Genomic DNA, 16,763 nt, shown 5'->3' with positions numbered 1-16,763 from the left:
GATAAATGACAAATTGTTTGTTACATGTAATAGTATATTTTGGGTGACTAAACCCCCATTTGCATGTGTTTAAATCAATCGATATACAACTGTATAGAGTAGATGTACCTTAGTTACTAATTGGCTAAACTCATCCATCTCTTTCAATATTTTACAAGTTCTAACTCCGGTGTAGAAAAGGAAAAGACTCCTATGGCTTAAGAATATAGGATTCTGTTTGTATAGCCTCTTGACCTCATTTTATTTTGTGTAATAGTTTAAATATTACCAATTAGGATGCATATTGTTTACATTTGCACTACATTATTGTTAATTAATTTGAGATGTAATTTAGGCCTTGGAATGTTGTGTGTAAGTTGTTAAGTATTTAATAGGACTAAAATACTAGTGCAAGTGTAAGAATATTGTTTTTGATTATAATTATGGATGTTGATTACAAAATACAATGTTAAGATTTCCCTTTGCTACTTTTGATACCATAGGGGTTGAGGAGTGAAAATGTACTATGATTAAAAATATGTGTATGTAGTGTGTTATACAAGTAATTCTAAGTCTATTGAGTATGATATGGGTGTTAGGAATGACTTTTGGCATATACGTGGGGTTTTGAATACTCTTAAGTTGTGAAAATTGTGAAAATGGTTAAAAATATGTTTTGGTATCCAACATTCTTGTGTGACTTAATTTGGAAGTATAGCACATACCATTAGCTAGTTTATAAAAAAAGTTTTCTATAGACACCAAGATCACCTCATTCGTACTTCGGATAGAGAATTGAAGCACATAGAAAGCTGCCTGAAATTGCTATAAAAAAATGTGTAACATGCTACTACACGTGGCACAGAGCATAACAGCCACGGCACACTACCCTGTTTTTCACTTGGAATTTCCTTTCTACAAGTTACAAACTTGGTAATCCTTTTTAGGTTAATCCCTTGATTACTTTGGATATGATAGCTAATTGTGATTAAGGGAGATATTACAACTTGATATTACAATACCTATATGTTAATGCCTTCACTTTTTTTAATCATAATATCCCATATCTCATTGACCAAGTGAAGTGTAAGGTTGTCTGTATCACAACCTCTCAGCATATTATAGATAGGCTCTATAAATTCCAAAATATATGCAATTTTGTCCGACCACATGTCATTTAAAATAAATTCGTTTACAGTTTGAGCCCTACACACATCATCCTCTCTATAAGAGTTCTATTGATCACTAATAACCATTCATTGCAAAGAACATTTCAAAAGTTTTAATCTTTTCGACATCACTATAACGGAAGCAAATCATGTTTCAGCAACAGCAAGGAGTTTCAAAAGTGAAAAGGTATTAAACATGACCAATCTCATAGAGTAGTTCATGATGAAGTTCTTAACAAAAGAAACATCATCAGCAACTTCAGTAATCTAGTGACATTCTCCATAAACAATCTCACTTCTTTCAATATTCTTATATGCACAAATGCTTTTCAATGCAAGATTCAAAGTGTGCACCACATAAGGAGTCTCAAAAATCTTAGGAAACAATGATTCAATTTTCATTTCAACAAACTTATAAATAGCTACATTATCTGTTATAACTTGAACCACATTTTCTTCACTCACTTCTTTAATAACTTCTACCATCCTATCTGTTATGTAGTGTTTGCTTTTGATTTCCCTAGAAGCATCAACAGCCTTTATAAAAAATGCACCTCCTTCAATAGTGACCATAAAATTAATTAAAGGCCTTATTTGTGAATCTGTCCATCTACTGGCAACTATACTAACCTTTTTTGCTTTTCAAGTCGACTTAATAGGTTTAAGCAACCTCTCAATATTAGCTTTATCTTGTTATAAGAGAGTTGTTCTTAAAGCATTATATCTAGAAGGGATAAAGCCATTAAGATTATGGTTCGCAATAAACAAATAAGAGTACACATAGTTAGGATTTCTAGAAAGATTAAAAGGCAACCTAGAAGAGTAAAACATTTTAGTAATAAGAGCTTTAAAATTATCTCTATCTTCCATGTTGAACGTTTTTCCTGAAGCTCTAAAATTTCTTCTTTTTAATGAAGAGTTTTCTTGGGTTTTATCAGTGGACAATGGGACATACTTCACTTTCACTCTTTTTTAAGCCTTTTCAACAATTGCTTTTAATTCACTCAAATATTCATCATTTATTTTTGGATACATAGAAATTCCACCCCTCAAAATTTTCAGCAAATGAGATTTTACTCTAGAGCATGAACTTCTAATCACCTTTTGACAAAAATTACAAGACTAAGTTTTGTTTCCACTCCATTTCCTTTATCTAATATCGTGACATAAGCCTAAAGAGGAGCATAATCATCTTGTAAATAATCAGAAGAAACAAACTTACTTGGAATTTTAAAAGTAGAACGAGAACTATTTGGTATTGTTGTTGACATCTTGAAGCATGTAGAAAAGCAAGTTGCTTGTCTTGCCGAAAGTTGATTCTACTTCCCTAAAAGTAAGTTAGGGTTTATATTATAAGTTTATAACTTTTTATATCATATTACATTCCCATACTTTTTTATATTATAATTAAAAAATTGTTTTTTTATTTGTTTATTATATCTAAAACTTATTTTTAAAAAAATTTTAATCTTTGACTTTAAAAGTAAATCAAAAAAAGATACTAGTAATACAAAGTTTAATATGGTAATCTTTAATTAAATTTAATTTCTTAAAAATTTTCTTGAAATATAAGCTTTAAAATATTAACTCACAATTTTAAAGTATTAGGTACGCATCGAAAACTATTTTTTTAAATTAAAAAAATAAAATTCGAATACTTTATGAATATGTATTGAAGAAATATTAATAAGTATTGATATTGAATATGATATCAATATGAATATGTAAAGCAATTTGAAGCATTGATGGGTAAAAATTATAGTGTAGTGTGATTTTTTTTTGAAAAAATAACAATAAAATCTTTCTAAAATATATAAATGATAATATGATTTTTTGAAATGCCATAATCTTTTTAAAGTTCTTAAAAAATTTTCTATTATTAATGAATTTATATAAATTATTAAATTATTCTTGTTGAAAATAAATTATTCACAAGTTTTGTTTAAGTATTCATAATTTTTCTTCTTTTATTCACTACAATACAACAATAAATAATTAATTTAACATATGAAATTGTGATTTGCTATTACATTATTGTGAATATAAGAATAAAAATTGTAAATATTTAAACAAAACTTGTGAATCATTTATTTTTAACAAAGATAATTTAATAATTTATATAAATTTATTAATGATAAAAAAAATTTAAAAATTTTAAAAAAATTATAACATTTAAAAAAATAAAATTATTATTTATATATTTTAAAGGTTTTTTATTTTATCTTTTCTTTTTCGTTTAATATATATATATATATTTTGGTGTGTGGAAGAAATCATAGTTTGTCGGAGAAGAAAAAGAAAGAACACAGGGATGTGTCCTCTCTGGCACTTCCTCTTTTTAAGCTTCAAGCGCTTTCGTCAGTGTTTTCCTTTCTGCAAAAACAGACCCAAAAAAAAAAAAAAACAGTCATCTCCTGTACTTTTAAATTTTTCGCTTTTAAATTTCAGTTCTGTGTCGAGCAAAAAATTTAAAAATAAACCCTATTTTAACCTAACAAACAGGAATATACAAATTAAATCATTTGTACTTTCGTTATACTCATAAGTTTATTTTTTTTCAATTAAAAAAGCGTTGAATATAAATTTTTTTTAGTAAAAATGCATTTTAGGCCTTTTAATTTTAAACAATGTTTTATTTTTAACTTTTAATTTTATAAAGCATGTTTTTTTCAATCATTTAACCTCAACAATATTAGTTTTATTTAAAAATATTGACATTAAAATTTTTAAATTTGATAAAAATATTCACAAATAACGACATGTTAAGTTTAATATTTTAAAATAATAATAATTGACATGATAAATTGTTATATAAAATTAATTATTATTGGGTTATAAGACTGAAAAAAATATTTTATACAATTAAGAGATCAAATTAAAATTTTATATAAAATTATAGGATCAAATGTTTCTGTAATCTTTGTTAACAATAGCGTGTTATGCATATGACTTTCATAAGGTTATAATAATTTAACAATACTACTTGCTAATTAAATTATAAACTACACGTATTATTATAAAAAAATTTATATTTATCAACTAGGAAAAGGGATGCCCGAAGAATTTCTTCTATTTTTGGGAGAGCCCACCCACAGTGATTTTCATTTGAGACTCGGGCTTTGACTGCGTCCGAAGGGAATACTTCCGGAGGTCCATGGCGAGAGGGTGGAAAGAAAGGAGAGTTTCGTCATTTTGCCTGTTCTAGGAATAATTCTAACGCTTTAAAGGACTAAATTGTAATTAATCAGATTCAAAGGACTTATTTGATTGACCGTCAATGGGAAAAAGGATTTATTTGATTGACCTCAAATGGGACAAAATTAATAAATTATGATTAGCCCTTTTTTAATGAAATTAGTAATCTAGTTATAACTTAAAACATGATTTTCCTTCATCACATATAGAACTGCCAATTAAAATTAATTTAACTTTAAAAAACTAACTCTTAAAAGGTTAAGATCTAAACAAACAAACCTTAATAAGTTTGATAATGTTTTCACATTTTTTTTACACCCTCAAGATTGAAGGATAAATCCTCAAGACCTCAACCTTTTTATTTACTTTTTTTAATTTAAAATTTTAAAAAATATATTTATAATCTTAAAAAAATTATTATACATAAAATTAAGTTTAAAAAAATAAATTTAAATTAATTTATACTATAATAAATAAAAAAATTTAAATATTCAAGTTTAATATCAAATAATAACATTAAAATTAATATCAATAAAAATTAAATTTAATTAATATTATTAATTAAATCTTAATAAATGAATGAAACACAAATAAATTTAATATATTTATTTTTTTAATTATATATTTAATCTTTTATTTTTTTATAATATATTATAATTTTTTTAAAAAAATAAAACTTTAAAAGATTGATCCTAATTGATTAGCTTTTTTATTTTTAAATTTGAAAAAACTGACATTAATTATTTTTAAACTTAAAAGAATCTCACAAATTCAACCTTAATTTTGCAACTCTAATAATAAAATTCAAGTAATTTTTGTTGATCAAATTTTAAAATAATATTCTATATACACAATTATTTTGTAGTTCATTCCTTGCAAAAGTTGCGTCGCGAATCATGTGTTTTTCCCAACATTATTGTGATTAGTTACAGCACCGTTAGTAAAACAACCACGCGCACATTTTATTAATGGACCATCAAAATACCAGATTATATTTTCGTACGGATACGATATCTGGGATATACCCATCTTCGTTCCAAACAACCCTCACACTACCAGAAAACTACGAGACGCCCAAACACCCGAAAACACACCCACGAAACAACGGCGAAACTGGGAAGGTCTCACATCTCTCCCAGTCCACGACGCACCAGAAGATAGTGTCCGTAAACCTAGCCAGCCAGAGACAGACACGTATGCACGGTGCCGTCTTTTCTTTATTGTTGTTGTTATTATTATTATTATTATTTACTGCACGTGACAACGACGCGGATTTATATCGCCAGGACGAGTCCCGGCACGGATTTCCCGGCCTGTTGCGAGACGCTGCTTTCCCACACAAAGGGACAAGGATGCCTGGCCGCAACGGCAGTGATCTCCGACGTCGGAGAAGAGTTAGAATCGCCGACGCGGGTGACGGCGAGGGAAGTGTTGAAGTACTCCCTGACTTGGGTGATTATCCCATCAGTAACGGTCCAGGCGTGAATCCACCAGATCGAGCGATTGTTGTCGCAGCCCTCAACTATGACGATAGGCCCAAAGGAGGCGAGAGATTGGGGAACGAACCGGAAGGTGTCCGAGGATGGTTCGCCGGTGAGCATGCGCATCAAATACTGGTCGGACGGCGGACCATGGAACCACCACTCTAGATCAGGCGCGACGAGCTTGACCACGGTGTCGGAGTCTCCGGAGCTTAAGGCCTCATATAGCGTGAGAACCAGCTTCTGGTTGCTGGGATCAGCGTCCAGACTTGCCGTAGAATTAGCCAGTTCTTGGGGAATGGGAGCTGGTGAAGGTTTCTAGCAAGAGCAGGGAAAGAGTTTTCGGGAAGGGTGTAGAAGATAAACCAGAGGCGCTGGTTGAGAGCTCGGAATAGGGGCAAGAGGGATTTATATAGGAAGGTGTGTGAAGCGAACTCGGGATTCACTGCATCCAGGTCTATGATAACATGGAAGCGATTCCATATGATGGCGGGAAGACGTGGAACATCGGGCGGTGTTCCGGAAGTGTCGAGGAGTGATTGGGCAGTTGAAAATGCCATCATACATCGCGATCGGATACTATATTGATCAAAAGTCAGGGAAACGTATCGGAGAATTTCATTTCAGGAGGACCCCACGTTGGTTAGAGGGTTACGTTATTGTGTTAATTTAATACGCTAACACTTTTTCGGCGAAAACCAGCATTGTCATTACCTTGAAGGAGTCAGATTTTCCCTTTTTTCCATGGGAGAATTTCGACTGAAAGCTAAGAATATAATTTAATTATTACTCAATTTTAAAAACTTTAAAATTTCAGTTCAATTTCAGAGAATTAAAATAAAAATAATTTTAATAATAAAAAAAATTAAAATACCCTTCACATATTAATTTTATTTAAAATATAAAATTATTAATTATGAATTTTTTGATTTTATTTATTAATTTATCAAATAAGTTGTAAATTATATCAGTTTGTCAAACAAAAAAAATATCAATTATTAAATTATTAACTTTATTTATTAATTTATTAAAATTAGTTATAAATTATATGATAATTTAACAATTAATGTTCAAGTCTTTTATGATTATTGATAGATCAATTTATGTAATTTACAACTCATATTGATAAATTGATAAGTGAAATAAAAAATTAATAATTAATAATTCTATATCTTGGACAAGATTAATAAGTGAAGGGTATTTTTATCTTTTTTTTATTAAAATTATTTTCACTTCAATCCCGCTGAACTGAACTAAAATTTTAAATTTTGTATTTTATTTATAAGTTATTTTTAACATATTTCATTGAAATCAAGAAAAATTTTGAATCTCATTAATTTTGTCTTAAAATTTAATAAATTTTCATCTTTACCTCTAATAAATATTATTAAATCTTATTATTAATATTTTTATTTAAAATATTTAATAAAAGTAAAAGTGTAAAAATAAACATTAAAAATTAATAATACCTTATAAATAAAACTAAAAATTTTTTCACTCCTTTCCCTGTCACTTTCTCTTCAAAGAGTTGATCAGATTTATTTTCATTTATGCTTTATTTGTCTGCTTTTATAAATATTTTATAAACACTTTATAAACCTCAAATCCAACAACTACATTTATTGATTTGTAGTTTTTTTATTATTGGACTGACATTTTACAAATAAAAGAAAGTGTAATGGGAAGGAATTTGGGATGGGGGGCATTTGTTGGTCCTGGATGGTCCCCTACCCTACAGCAGCGAGTCTAATGAGATGTGATGAGTCGATGAGAAGAGAGGCAGAGAGAGTGAGGGAGGGAGTTACAGCGCTGCAACAACTAGCCAAGTTGACGTGTGACATCTATCGAGAGAGACCATTGCTGCGTCACACAACCCAAATTTACCGCACGAACCAAACAACCAAACACGCTGAGAACAAAGCAATGGTCACATTTATTTCACACCATCTCGAGCCCCCTCATCAAAAGTTCGAAGACAACATACACTTGGGCTCTCTTTCTTCTATTCTAATATTCTATTCAACGGTCGGCACCGGCCCCCACAGAAAATAGTGACAATCCCAGTTTTTTTCCCTTTTTTTTTTCTTTTTGATGAAGCAAAACGAATCCACGGAGGAAGGTATATTGGCGGCAAATTTTTCCTATTTTCACTTCAGTTTTTAGCTTTCGGGATGACAGACAGAGAATCCGCAAGTCCGAAACGGCAGCTGAGAAATTATAAATGCGACTTGAGAAAATGACAGGTGTTTTGGGAGCTGAGGGCAGGGCGGGGACCACATCCCCTTCCGTGGGACCCACCCAACTCGATGGATCCAACCAGGCTTTTCGTCTCTTTCTTCGCGAGTTGGCCCCTCTCCTCTCTCGAATCTGCATTCCGTGCTCATCAGCGTGCTCATTAATCTTGTGAGTGATCATAGCCTTTCATTTTATTTAAAATAATCTCTACCTTTAATTTTAAATTAATTTTTAAATATTTTAAATATTATATTTGTTAGAATAAAAATTATAAAAAATTTTAATATTAAATCTGAATTATTCTCGATGCTCATTACATGATGAGCACTATCATACACGTCAATCTTGACAAGAACAATTCAAATTTAAATTTTTTTATTTTATGTTAATCAAAATAAAAATACATAAAAAAATTAAATTTTTAATAAATTTATTGATAATCAATCTTAACGTATGTTTGGATAGAAAAGAAATGTGCGATTTCAGCTTGAAATTAATTTTTTGAACAAAATCACCCAAACAGAATAAAAAAGCAGAAATCGATTAAAAAGACAAAATGCGCATTTTTCCATAATCTCCTCCACCAGCTTATTGAAAAAAGTTTTCAAAAATGTTGAAAAAAATTATAAAGAAAGGCCCAAAAAAATTACAAAAAAAATGCATAATTTAATAAAAATAAAATTAAACTCTCTTCTTTTCCTTTTTTTCTTAATAAAATTTAAACTTTGTATATTCAAAAAATTAATATTTTGTATTTAAAAATTAAATTATATAGTAATTTATATAGTTAAAAATTAATTCTGATTAAATTATCCAAACATCTTCAATTCTATTAAAATTAATTTTAGAAAAACAGTATCTAAACAGATTGCGTTATAATATAATCAATTATGATTAAAATCTACCACTTAATCAATTATTTTTATAATCTATTATACCCAACTAAAATCCAAACAGACCCTTATTTGTTCAGATTTAATCTGAATAATTCAATTTAATATAAATTTTTTTATATCTTTTATAAATTGACTATACAGATATATTTTAAATAATTCAGATATAATCTAAATGATTTAATTTAATATTAAATTTTTTTATAATTTTTATAAATTGACTATCTAAATATATTTTAGATATTTAAAATTCAACAATAATTTTTTTATAATTTTTATTTTGACAAATATATTATTTAAAATAATTAAAAATTAATTTAAATTCAAAGGCAGAGATCATTTTAAAACAAAATAAAAGGTCAGGATCACACACAAGGGTGATGAGCACCAAATGCGGGTCTCTCTTCTCTCGCCAATAATTTTAATATATTCTTCGTTCGAGGGGTCCATTTCTCAGTGAAACCCGCCTCCTTGGAATAATTTAATAATTTATCATTGATTGTAGTTTTCCTTTCCTACAAAAGTTTTCAAGGAAGCAAGAGGCCGGAATTAGAATTCTTGTTGATTTTGAATAGCACTACTGCTAGGCGCATCGTGTAGTGGAGGATTGGACTTTAACTGTGTCAGTAACTTAGTATGATTTTGGCAAATTTCCATGAAATCGAAATCGAACACTAAAGTGGCAGTCAGGATAACGGAACACGTCAGATTTCATTTTCCTCGCTCCCTAAGTGGAAATGAAAAATTACGGTGTTCATGGATTCGACTATTCCCTCCTCCACCTGATTCAGCAAAACGACTGCATTGATTTGTAGCCACACATATACAAGCACTAATCCCCACAATGTTTATGGAACGTTGGAACATGCGAATATGGTGGGCAATATCATCACCGCGCATCGAGGCGTATGCAGATTAGGACAAGGTCGTCGCCCCCCCTCGGTCCCCAGAAACCAGGTTCACTGAATTCAACAAAGCCTGTGCTTTTTCTCCCCCACGTTTTATTGTACTTTTATGGCTACAGAAAATAAAGTCTACACTTTAGGTTAGTACTGGACAAAAGACGCAACAAGACTGAACTTTAATCTAATAGATTAAGAGTCTGATCTTTTACAAAAATAATTAAATTAGATAATTTATAATTTGATTCGATCTATTGATAACTTAAAAATTAATAAGATAAGACTTAATTGCAAGAATTGTAAGATTGATTATATTAGTCCAATATTTATTTAGTTTTTTTTACAAGAGACAATAATCTATTTCAAACTAATAAACTCAATTAAGATAATAAAAACACTCATAATCATAATAAATTCATAATAATTTTTAACAGTGAGAAAAAAGATATTTTTATTACAATTCAAATGATTTCAATTTACAATTTTAACAAAGATAACACTCAACAAAGTACAATAACACTATATTATAATAACAATTTAGAAACAAACTCAGCAAACCTTTATGCAATCATTCCCTAAGCATCAAGTACCCTTAAGCGTCTATCAAAAATAAATTATACACACACATATAAAGTGATTAGTAAGTATAAAAATACAATATATAAATTAAAGTAAGAGACATAAAATTGAAAATATTACCTGCAACATTAACAACATCATTAGTCTCTTAAAAATTGTCAAACTCATGAAGCATAGAGATAAATTCTCAAGAAAGATTGCCCTACAACTAGCCAATTCTAAACACAAGTGAGTACTTCAATCATCTTAAGAGATAAAGAACTTCTATAATCATCAACAACACGTCCTCTAATGCTAAAAGCTGATTCAAAGGCAATTATAGATATTGATATAGCCAATACATCTTGCTATCAAGGAAAGGACTCTATATTTGGTAGAATTAACTTCCACCATGTTAAGATATCAAAATCGACATCATCATCATCATCATCATCATCATATAGAAGGATGTCTTTAGATGCACTAACAAAAAAGTATTAATACAACTCTAATTGAATATCAACTGATGAACTTTTTTGTTTTTGGGATGCCATCTACAACCAAGGTCTTTTGTTAACTTTATTTGCATTTAAAATGTTGGTGTCAAGAGCATTTGGAGAGTTAGTACTACTAGAACTACTTGTATTAGGATCAATTGTTATAGAGTATTCCTCGAATAGGTGATACAAAGTGTCTTTTATCTTGTTCTTCATGGACATACAAAGGTCGAGGTCAGGAAAAAGCTAATCAAGCACATGGTTAATATGGGCAAGCTTGTATCAAGGATCGAGAATCACAGCAATAATTAATAGTGTTCAAATTATTTGCTGCCCTCAATACTTGTCATACTTACTATTTATGCTCACAGACATCTCCCTAAGAAGAGGGTCATTACTTTCAATATTCTCATCTAACAACTCCTAAATTAAAGTGATTTGTTTTTCATTATAGAAATAAAAAAGAGATGAAAGACTACTAGTCTACTACAATTGATCTTAATTGATGAAAAATGCTCTATATACATGTAACTAAACCCTCCCAATAACAAGATAACTTGAATTAATTCCTCCAAATAACAAAAACCACAATAGATTGCTATTAAGTTCAATAAAACACTACCTAACTCTTAAGAACCAAAAATTGTTACCAGTTATGTCTTAGAAAAAGTGTGATCAAGTCATTTAGAAATTATAGGCTTTTAATATATGCAAATCAGTTTCCTCAAGGTACACAAGCAACCATGCATATGATATCATAAATTCAAGCTTGAAAATGTTGATGTCAACAGTGACACATAGATCTAGTTCAATGGTTTTCAATAGATCCAATGATCGGGTAGAGTCAGAAAAAAAAACAAAAGGAAGAAGAACAATTTGCTTGAAAATGCCAGACTTAAGTCAAATGATTGAGACAAGTTCAATAGTAAGCAATTTCACGACCAAAAATGCCAGACTTGGGTCAATGACAAAAACAATTTGATGAACACTCTGTGGATTCTGTAACGAGCCAATCTCAGATTAAAAAGGCATCAAAAGAGAAGAATGTGTATGAACATTCCTTTTCATATGTCTCTATTCTCCATTTGCAAACAAATTAGAGGTGTGATGTGCTCGAAGGTGTGACGAGCTTGACGATGAATCAAAGGTTAGGGGTGATAGAGGGTAAGGGCGGGGCAATGGTGCGATGTGCTTGACAATGAATCAGAGGAGAAAGGTGATGACTTGGTCCAGATACGAGAGGCGATAGGGCTTCTAGTTTAGTTTGTGAGAAATTAAGAAAGAGAGTGGTTCGAGTTCGAGTGAGAATAGAAATGACTGAGTGAGTGACAGTGACTTAAGGGTTCTAGCGTGTAAAACTTCTGAATTAATAATTCATAAATTAATTTTAATTATATTAAAATAATTATATAGGACTAGATCAGACTACTTAGTCCAGATGGTTAGTCTATAGTCTGGTCTTATTTAAAAAATTAGTCTTGTCTTTTTAATCCTATAGAACCAACATTTTCCAAGACCAGACCGAACCACGTTTTCACGAGTCAGATTGGACCACAAGACTTTTACATAGCCCTACTTTAGGTATTCACCAAAAGAAGCATAGTGCTCATCACCTCATGAATACAATCCAGATTTATCATTTTTATTTTACATTTTATTACATATTTATTAAAATATAAAATTTTAATAAATTTATTTTATTATTAATTTAAACAATATAAATTTGATTTGAATGGTTTAACTTAATATTAATTTTTAAATTTTTAAAAATTAATTATTCAAATGTACTCTAGATCCGATCTATCAAGAGTATATCTAGATAGTCACTATCCAAAATATATTTGAATAGTCAACTTATAAAAATTTTAAAAAATAATATTGAATTGAACCACCCAAATTGAATCTGTATTATCTAAATTGATAATAAAGTAAATTTATTAAAATTTTATAATTTTTTATAGTAAACATATAATAAAAATAAAAAATAAATTCTATAAAATATGGACGGTCCGTCCATATCACTTGATGAGCACCAAAACCAAACCTACACTTGAGCTAACTCCTTTATTGAAATATTATATTATTAAAATATTTTGTTTTAAGTTTATCAGTATGAATTTTAAAAAGATTGTTTTTTAGAAATGGTAGATATTAGTGTTTTGAAAAATTTTAATTAATACCTCACTTTTTTTTATTCAAAGTGATTAATATATAGGATATTAAATTTTAAAAATAGAGTCCCTCCCTAGCATTGGAAATGTACATGTGGAAAATAGGGGGAAAAAATGCCCAGGCTGAAAACTTAAAAAGCATTGAAGATGCGGAAAAATACCTCTCCAGAAACCAAAATTTCGCTGCGTTTAATCTGAGGCTGGGATTTACTGATTTAGTACATTGCCCCAAATACTTTAAAATCGAGTGCCTTGATTTAAAATTATCAATGGAATAATTTACCACAGGTATTCCATTATTTTGCCTTATGTTAATGCATAAATTAAAATCAAGGTCTTGCGTACGGAATACTTTAGGTTATTTAATGACTATTAATTTCTTTAAGATTATCAAATTATTACTCAATTTAATCTTATTTATAAGTTACATTTTAAAATGTTCATTTGATCTAATTTATAAACTATAGTGTAGCTTTTTAGATAATATTTAAAATTTATTTCTAAAATGACAAAAAAGTAACATGATATTATTTTTTAAATTTGTTATATAGAAACAAATTTAAAATTCTACACATTTTTATACCTTATATTTTTTTTATGTCGATATTAATGATATTGATAAAAATAACTTGAACAAAAAATGGAAGAATACTTAATATTTCACTGTTGATAGGGGGGAGGTGGATTGGGGCTCCCTCCTGTACGTCGGGGGGGGGGGGGGGGCGTCACCTCTGCTGATCACTCAAGACAAATAATGGCCTACTCAGGCAAATGCAGATGACAATAGACCCAGAGCCAAAAAACAAAATGCTCGTTTAGATCACTACTAGCCACCGACACCAAGTTCATCATCAATATTACATGGCTTAAGGAAAGAATGTCACGAAAGTAATGTAATTACATTTGGGATTCATAATTTCACCATTGATGTAATTACTGGTGAGAGCAAGCCACATAACCTAGAAATGTATGACAGTCTCTCCCTCTTGATAAGAAATATATCAGAAGCAACCTCTCGTGATCCTCAGCTCATTTGCTCCGTTAAATTATGCAGACATCATAATGGAATACTCTTTGTTGATATTCATAATATCATGGCAAACCAACACATCCCTGCACCTTGACAATCTTCATTTTCCCTCAAACACAACCTTGTAATAATCAATGTTAAAGGTGTCGTTTTCGTTACTTTCATTGACCCAGGAAAAGCGTGCAAAAAGGAGACATTTAAATGTCAATATTCGAAACTCAAGGGATCTTCCTATTAAAAGTCACTTTGATACAAGCAAAACAGATCTCTTTCTGTTTATTTTATATATATATATATATATATATTATATACCTTTGGTGCCTAAGGGCCATCTCTTCTTATAAATGCTGGAACCGGTAGGTTCGTTGCCCCATATTGACCTCTTTCGAAAGAGTTGTCATGTACAGTGGACAGTGGCGTGTCTGAATGCAAAGATCCAGATGTTATGGTCTTGGAAGGGCAAGAGTTATTACCCAGAGAAGAACTTGTGTCAGATGGGACCAATATTCCATCTTCACAAGGCAATGATGAAATTGAAAGCTGGTCACCAATATCCACTTGCCTTCTGCAGAATTTGTCCTCTACAACATCGTAGGAATTCCCAGTTCTTGCCTCCTGAGCAAGAGCGCACCAGCAACAGCAGAGCCAAAATGTGCAGTCAGAAACTGACGGTTCACCGAAACAGAAGGTATAGGCAGGCAAGTTGAACCTCTTTCTCATTTGGATCCTCCAAAACCCACCGTACAACAATCCAAGAAAACAGAGAATAATTCCAGTAGCTACTAGAGCCTCTCTAACATTGTCATTATCAATGTCAACAGCAGCCAAGATAAAAATCCAGAATGGAGCCGTACAGAACAGGATAAAAGTAGCAATGTGGACATACATGTTTCCAAAACCAAGTCTCTCCATGTTCCTCCCGAACACGCAAAAAGTGCAGAAGAGTGAGAGATATGCAGTAGAGATATCCTCCCAGATGTCAAGTATTCCTCCTCTCCACTGTGGTTCATTCTCAAACACCCTATCATGTCCATCTCTTGTTGCAAATGAATATTTTTTCTCCAATGGCTTTTGACATGAAGTTGTTTGAAGCTGTTTTTCTTCATCCATCTCAAAATCATAATCCCTACCAAGGGGGCTAAGAATGGCATAAAGACCCGCAATAGCAGGTGCCGCTATTGCTAAAGATATACAAATTCCAACTCCTATGACAGGTCTCTCAGATCTTTTGTACCCCAAGTTTAGACTACAAAGTGCATATTGAGCAAAACAGTTCACATGAAGGAGAAGAACCACTACCATCATATGTGCCCGTTCATGTGGTTTATAGGTTCCATTCTTGCAGTACACCTTTCTAAGTGTGAACATATCATTTTGTCTCCATCTGGACAAAAGTACAAGATGATGGAATCTTTTAGGGTGCTGGTATAAACACATGAGTGTAAACAGTGCATTGAGTATTTGGTTGTTAATTTCAAACCATGTGTTTCTCTGAGACTTCTTTGGAAGCACACTGTTCAACATCCCAGTCATGACAAGGAAGAGAATTGCACCTGAAACAGCAACACAGATGATCCACGCAAAAAGGGCCATGTTCATTGGGTTTCTAATCCATTCTTTAAACAAATTCTTGAGGGAAACCCAGTCAAGTTTCTGTGTAAACATGCCACTAAAGCGTTTTCTGAAGCTATATGTACCAGAGGAAGTCACAGATTGTGAAAACTGGTTGCGCTCGGTTATGGATTTGACTAATACAGAACCAAATTTATGGAACTTAATACCGCTAGGAAGATTAGAGCTCAAGGTGTTTTGGAACTTTCTCGCAGGATTTTCCCCGCTTGTCTTTGGAGAAGCTGAAGTTTCAATTTCAGCAGAATCCCTTGCTTCAGTATCATATGTCTCCTCGATTTCATCTTTGGGATCACTAGTATCGACTGAAACCATTCTCTAGTCAAGTCTGAGCTTTCCAACCAAAATCAGAACGGTGTCATCAAGGATTAATGCAGCTGAAATACTGCGAGAAGGATGCAGGGAAATCTATGACTCAGCTGGGTTTTCAAAGCCAACACAAAAATGCGATAATGGAAGCAGAAGGCAATTGATGCAAGCATTTCAACAACGAAGACGAGAGACCAAGGATAATAAGATTTGGTATGTATTAAAGATAATCCAATTATCTAATTATGAAGTTCTGTCAATCAAATAAACTCGTAAATTTACAGGAAGAACTATACCAATGCTGCTAATGATAGTCAAAGAAGAAGTTTATGGAAAAAATTAAAGAATTATAACTCCAAGGAGAGGAGGAGGAAAGTTGAACATACCTATAAACTGACTCAACATGAGCAAGAAGGTGCAGAATTCAAAAGGTTTCGTCTGAGCTATTTGGTGAAGTTCACGTTCCATAAATTAATGGTAGTTGAACAATATGCACCAAAAATGGAACCGAAACTCCAACTATAAGATGAAAAAATCAATTGCAGGTAATGAGTTGGCGAAGTAAGGATGATTAGCAGGTGACACCAAAATGCATAGGATTGATTCTCCAATGTAAGAAGAATGCTCGTCGCTTTCTGCAGGAAAGAAATGCTTGTTTCCACTCAGCAAAAGAGGAAAGCATACAAGGACAAAATAAATAGGAAATTTTTATGCA

The 16,763-nt window shown here is 31.1% G+C and overlaps 2 protein-coding genes across 3 annotated transcripts; both read right to left on the bottom strand.

Moving 5' to 3' along the window:
- Positions 1 to 5,280: 5,280 nt before the first annotated feature.
- LOC129303301 (wound-induced protein 1) lies at positions 5,281 to 6,216 on the bottom strand. The gene has a single exon (XM_054942521.1). The coding sequence runs from the start codon at positions 5,948 to 5,950 to the stop codon at positions 5,618 to 5,620; it is 333 nt and encodes a 110-aa protein (XP_054798496.1). The 5' UTR covers positions 5,951 to 6,216; the 3' UTR covers positions 5,281 to 5,617.
- Positions 6,217 to 13,924: 7,708 nt separating this feature from the next.
- Positions 13,925 to 16,697, bottom strand: LOC129303331 (uncharacterized). 2 transcript variants are annotated; one of them, XM_054942584.1, is made up of 2 exons: positions 16,435 to 16,697; positions 13,925 to 16,124 (listed from the first exon to the last, which is right to left on the bottom strand). In XM_054942584.1, the coding sequence occupies exon 2, from the start codon at positions 16,052 to 16,054 to the stop codon at positions 14,432 to 14,434; it is 1,623 nt and encodes a 540-aa protein (XP_054798559.1). In that variant the 5' UTR covers positions 16,055 to 16,124; positions 16,435 to 16,697; the 3' UTR covers positions 13,925 to 14,431. The 2 variants fall into 2 exon arrangements, with proteins under 2 accessions (XP_054798559.1, XP_054798560.1); XM_054942585.1 differs by having other exon boundaries at positions 13,925 to 16,067.
- Positions 16,698 to 16,763: the final 66 nt, after the last annotated feature.

The sequence above is a fragment of the Prosopis cineraria genome, unplaced genomic scaffold (genome assembly GCF_029017545.1).
Source record: "Prosopis cineraria cultivar Desert tree isolate PC_DT_omini unplaced genomic scaffold, ASM2901754v1 PC2, whole genome shotgun sequence".
Classification (NCBI taxonomy): Eukaryota; Viridiplantae; Streptophyta; class Magnoliopsida; order Fabales; family Fabaceae; genus Prosopis; species Prosopis cineraria.
Note: the sequence above shows the minus strand (reverse complement) of the source record. Positions and strands in the feature narration are given on the sequence as shown.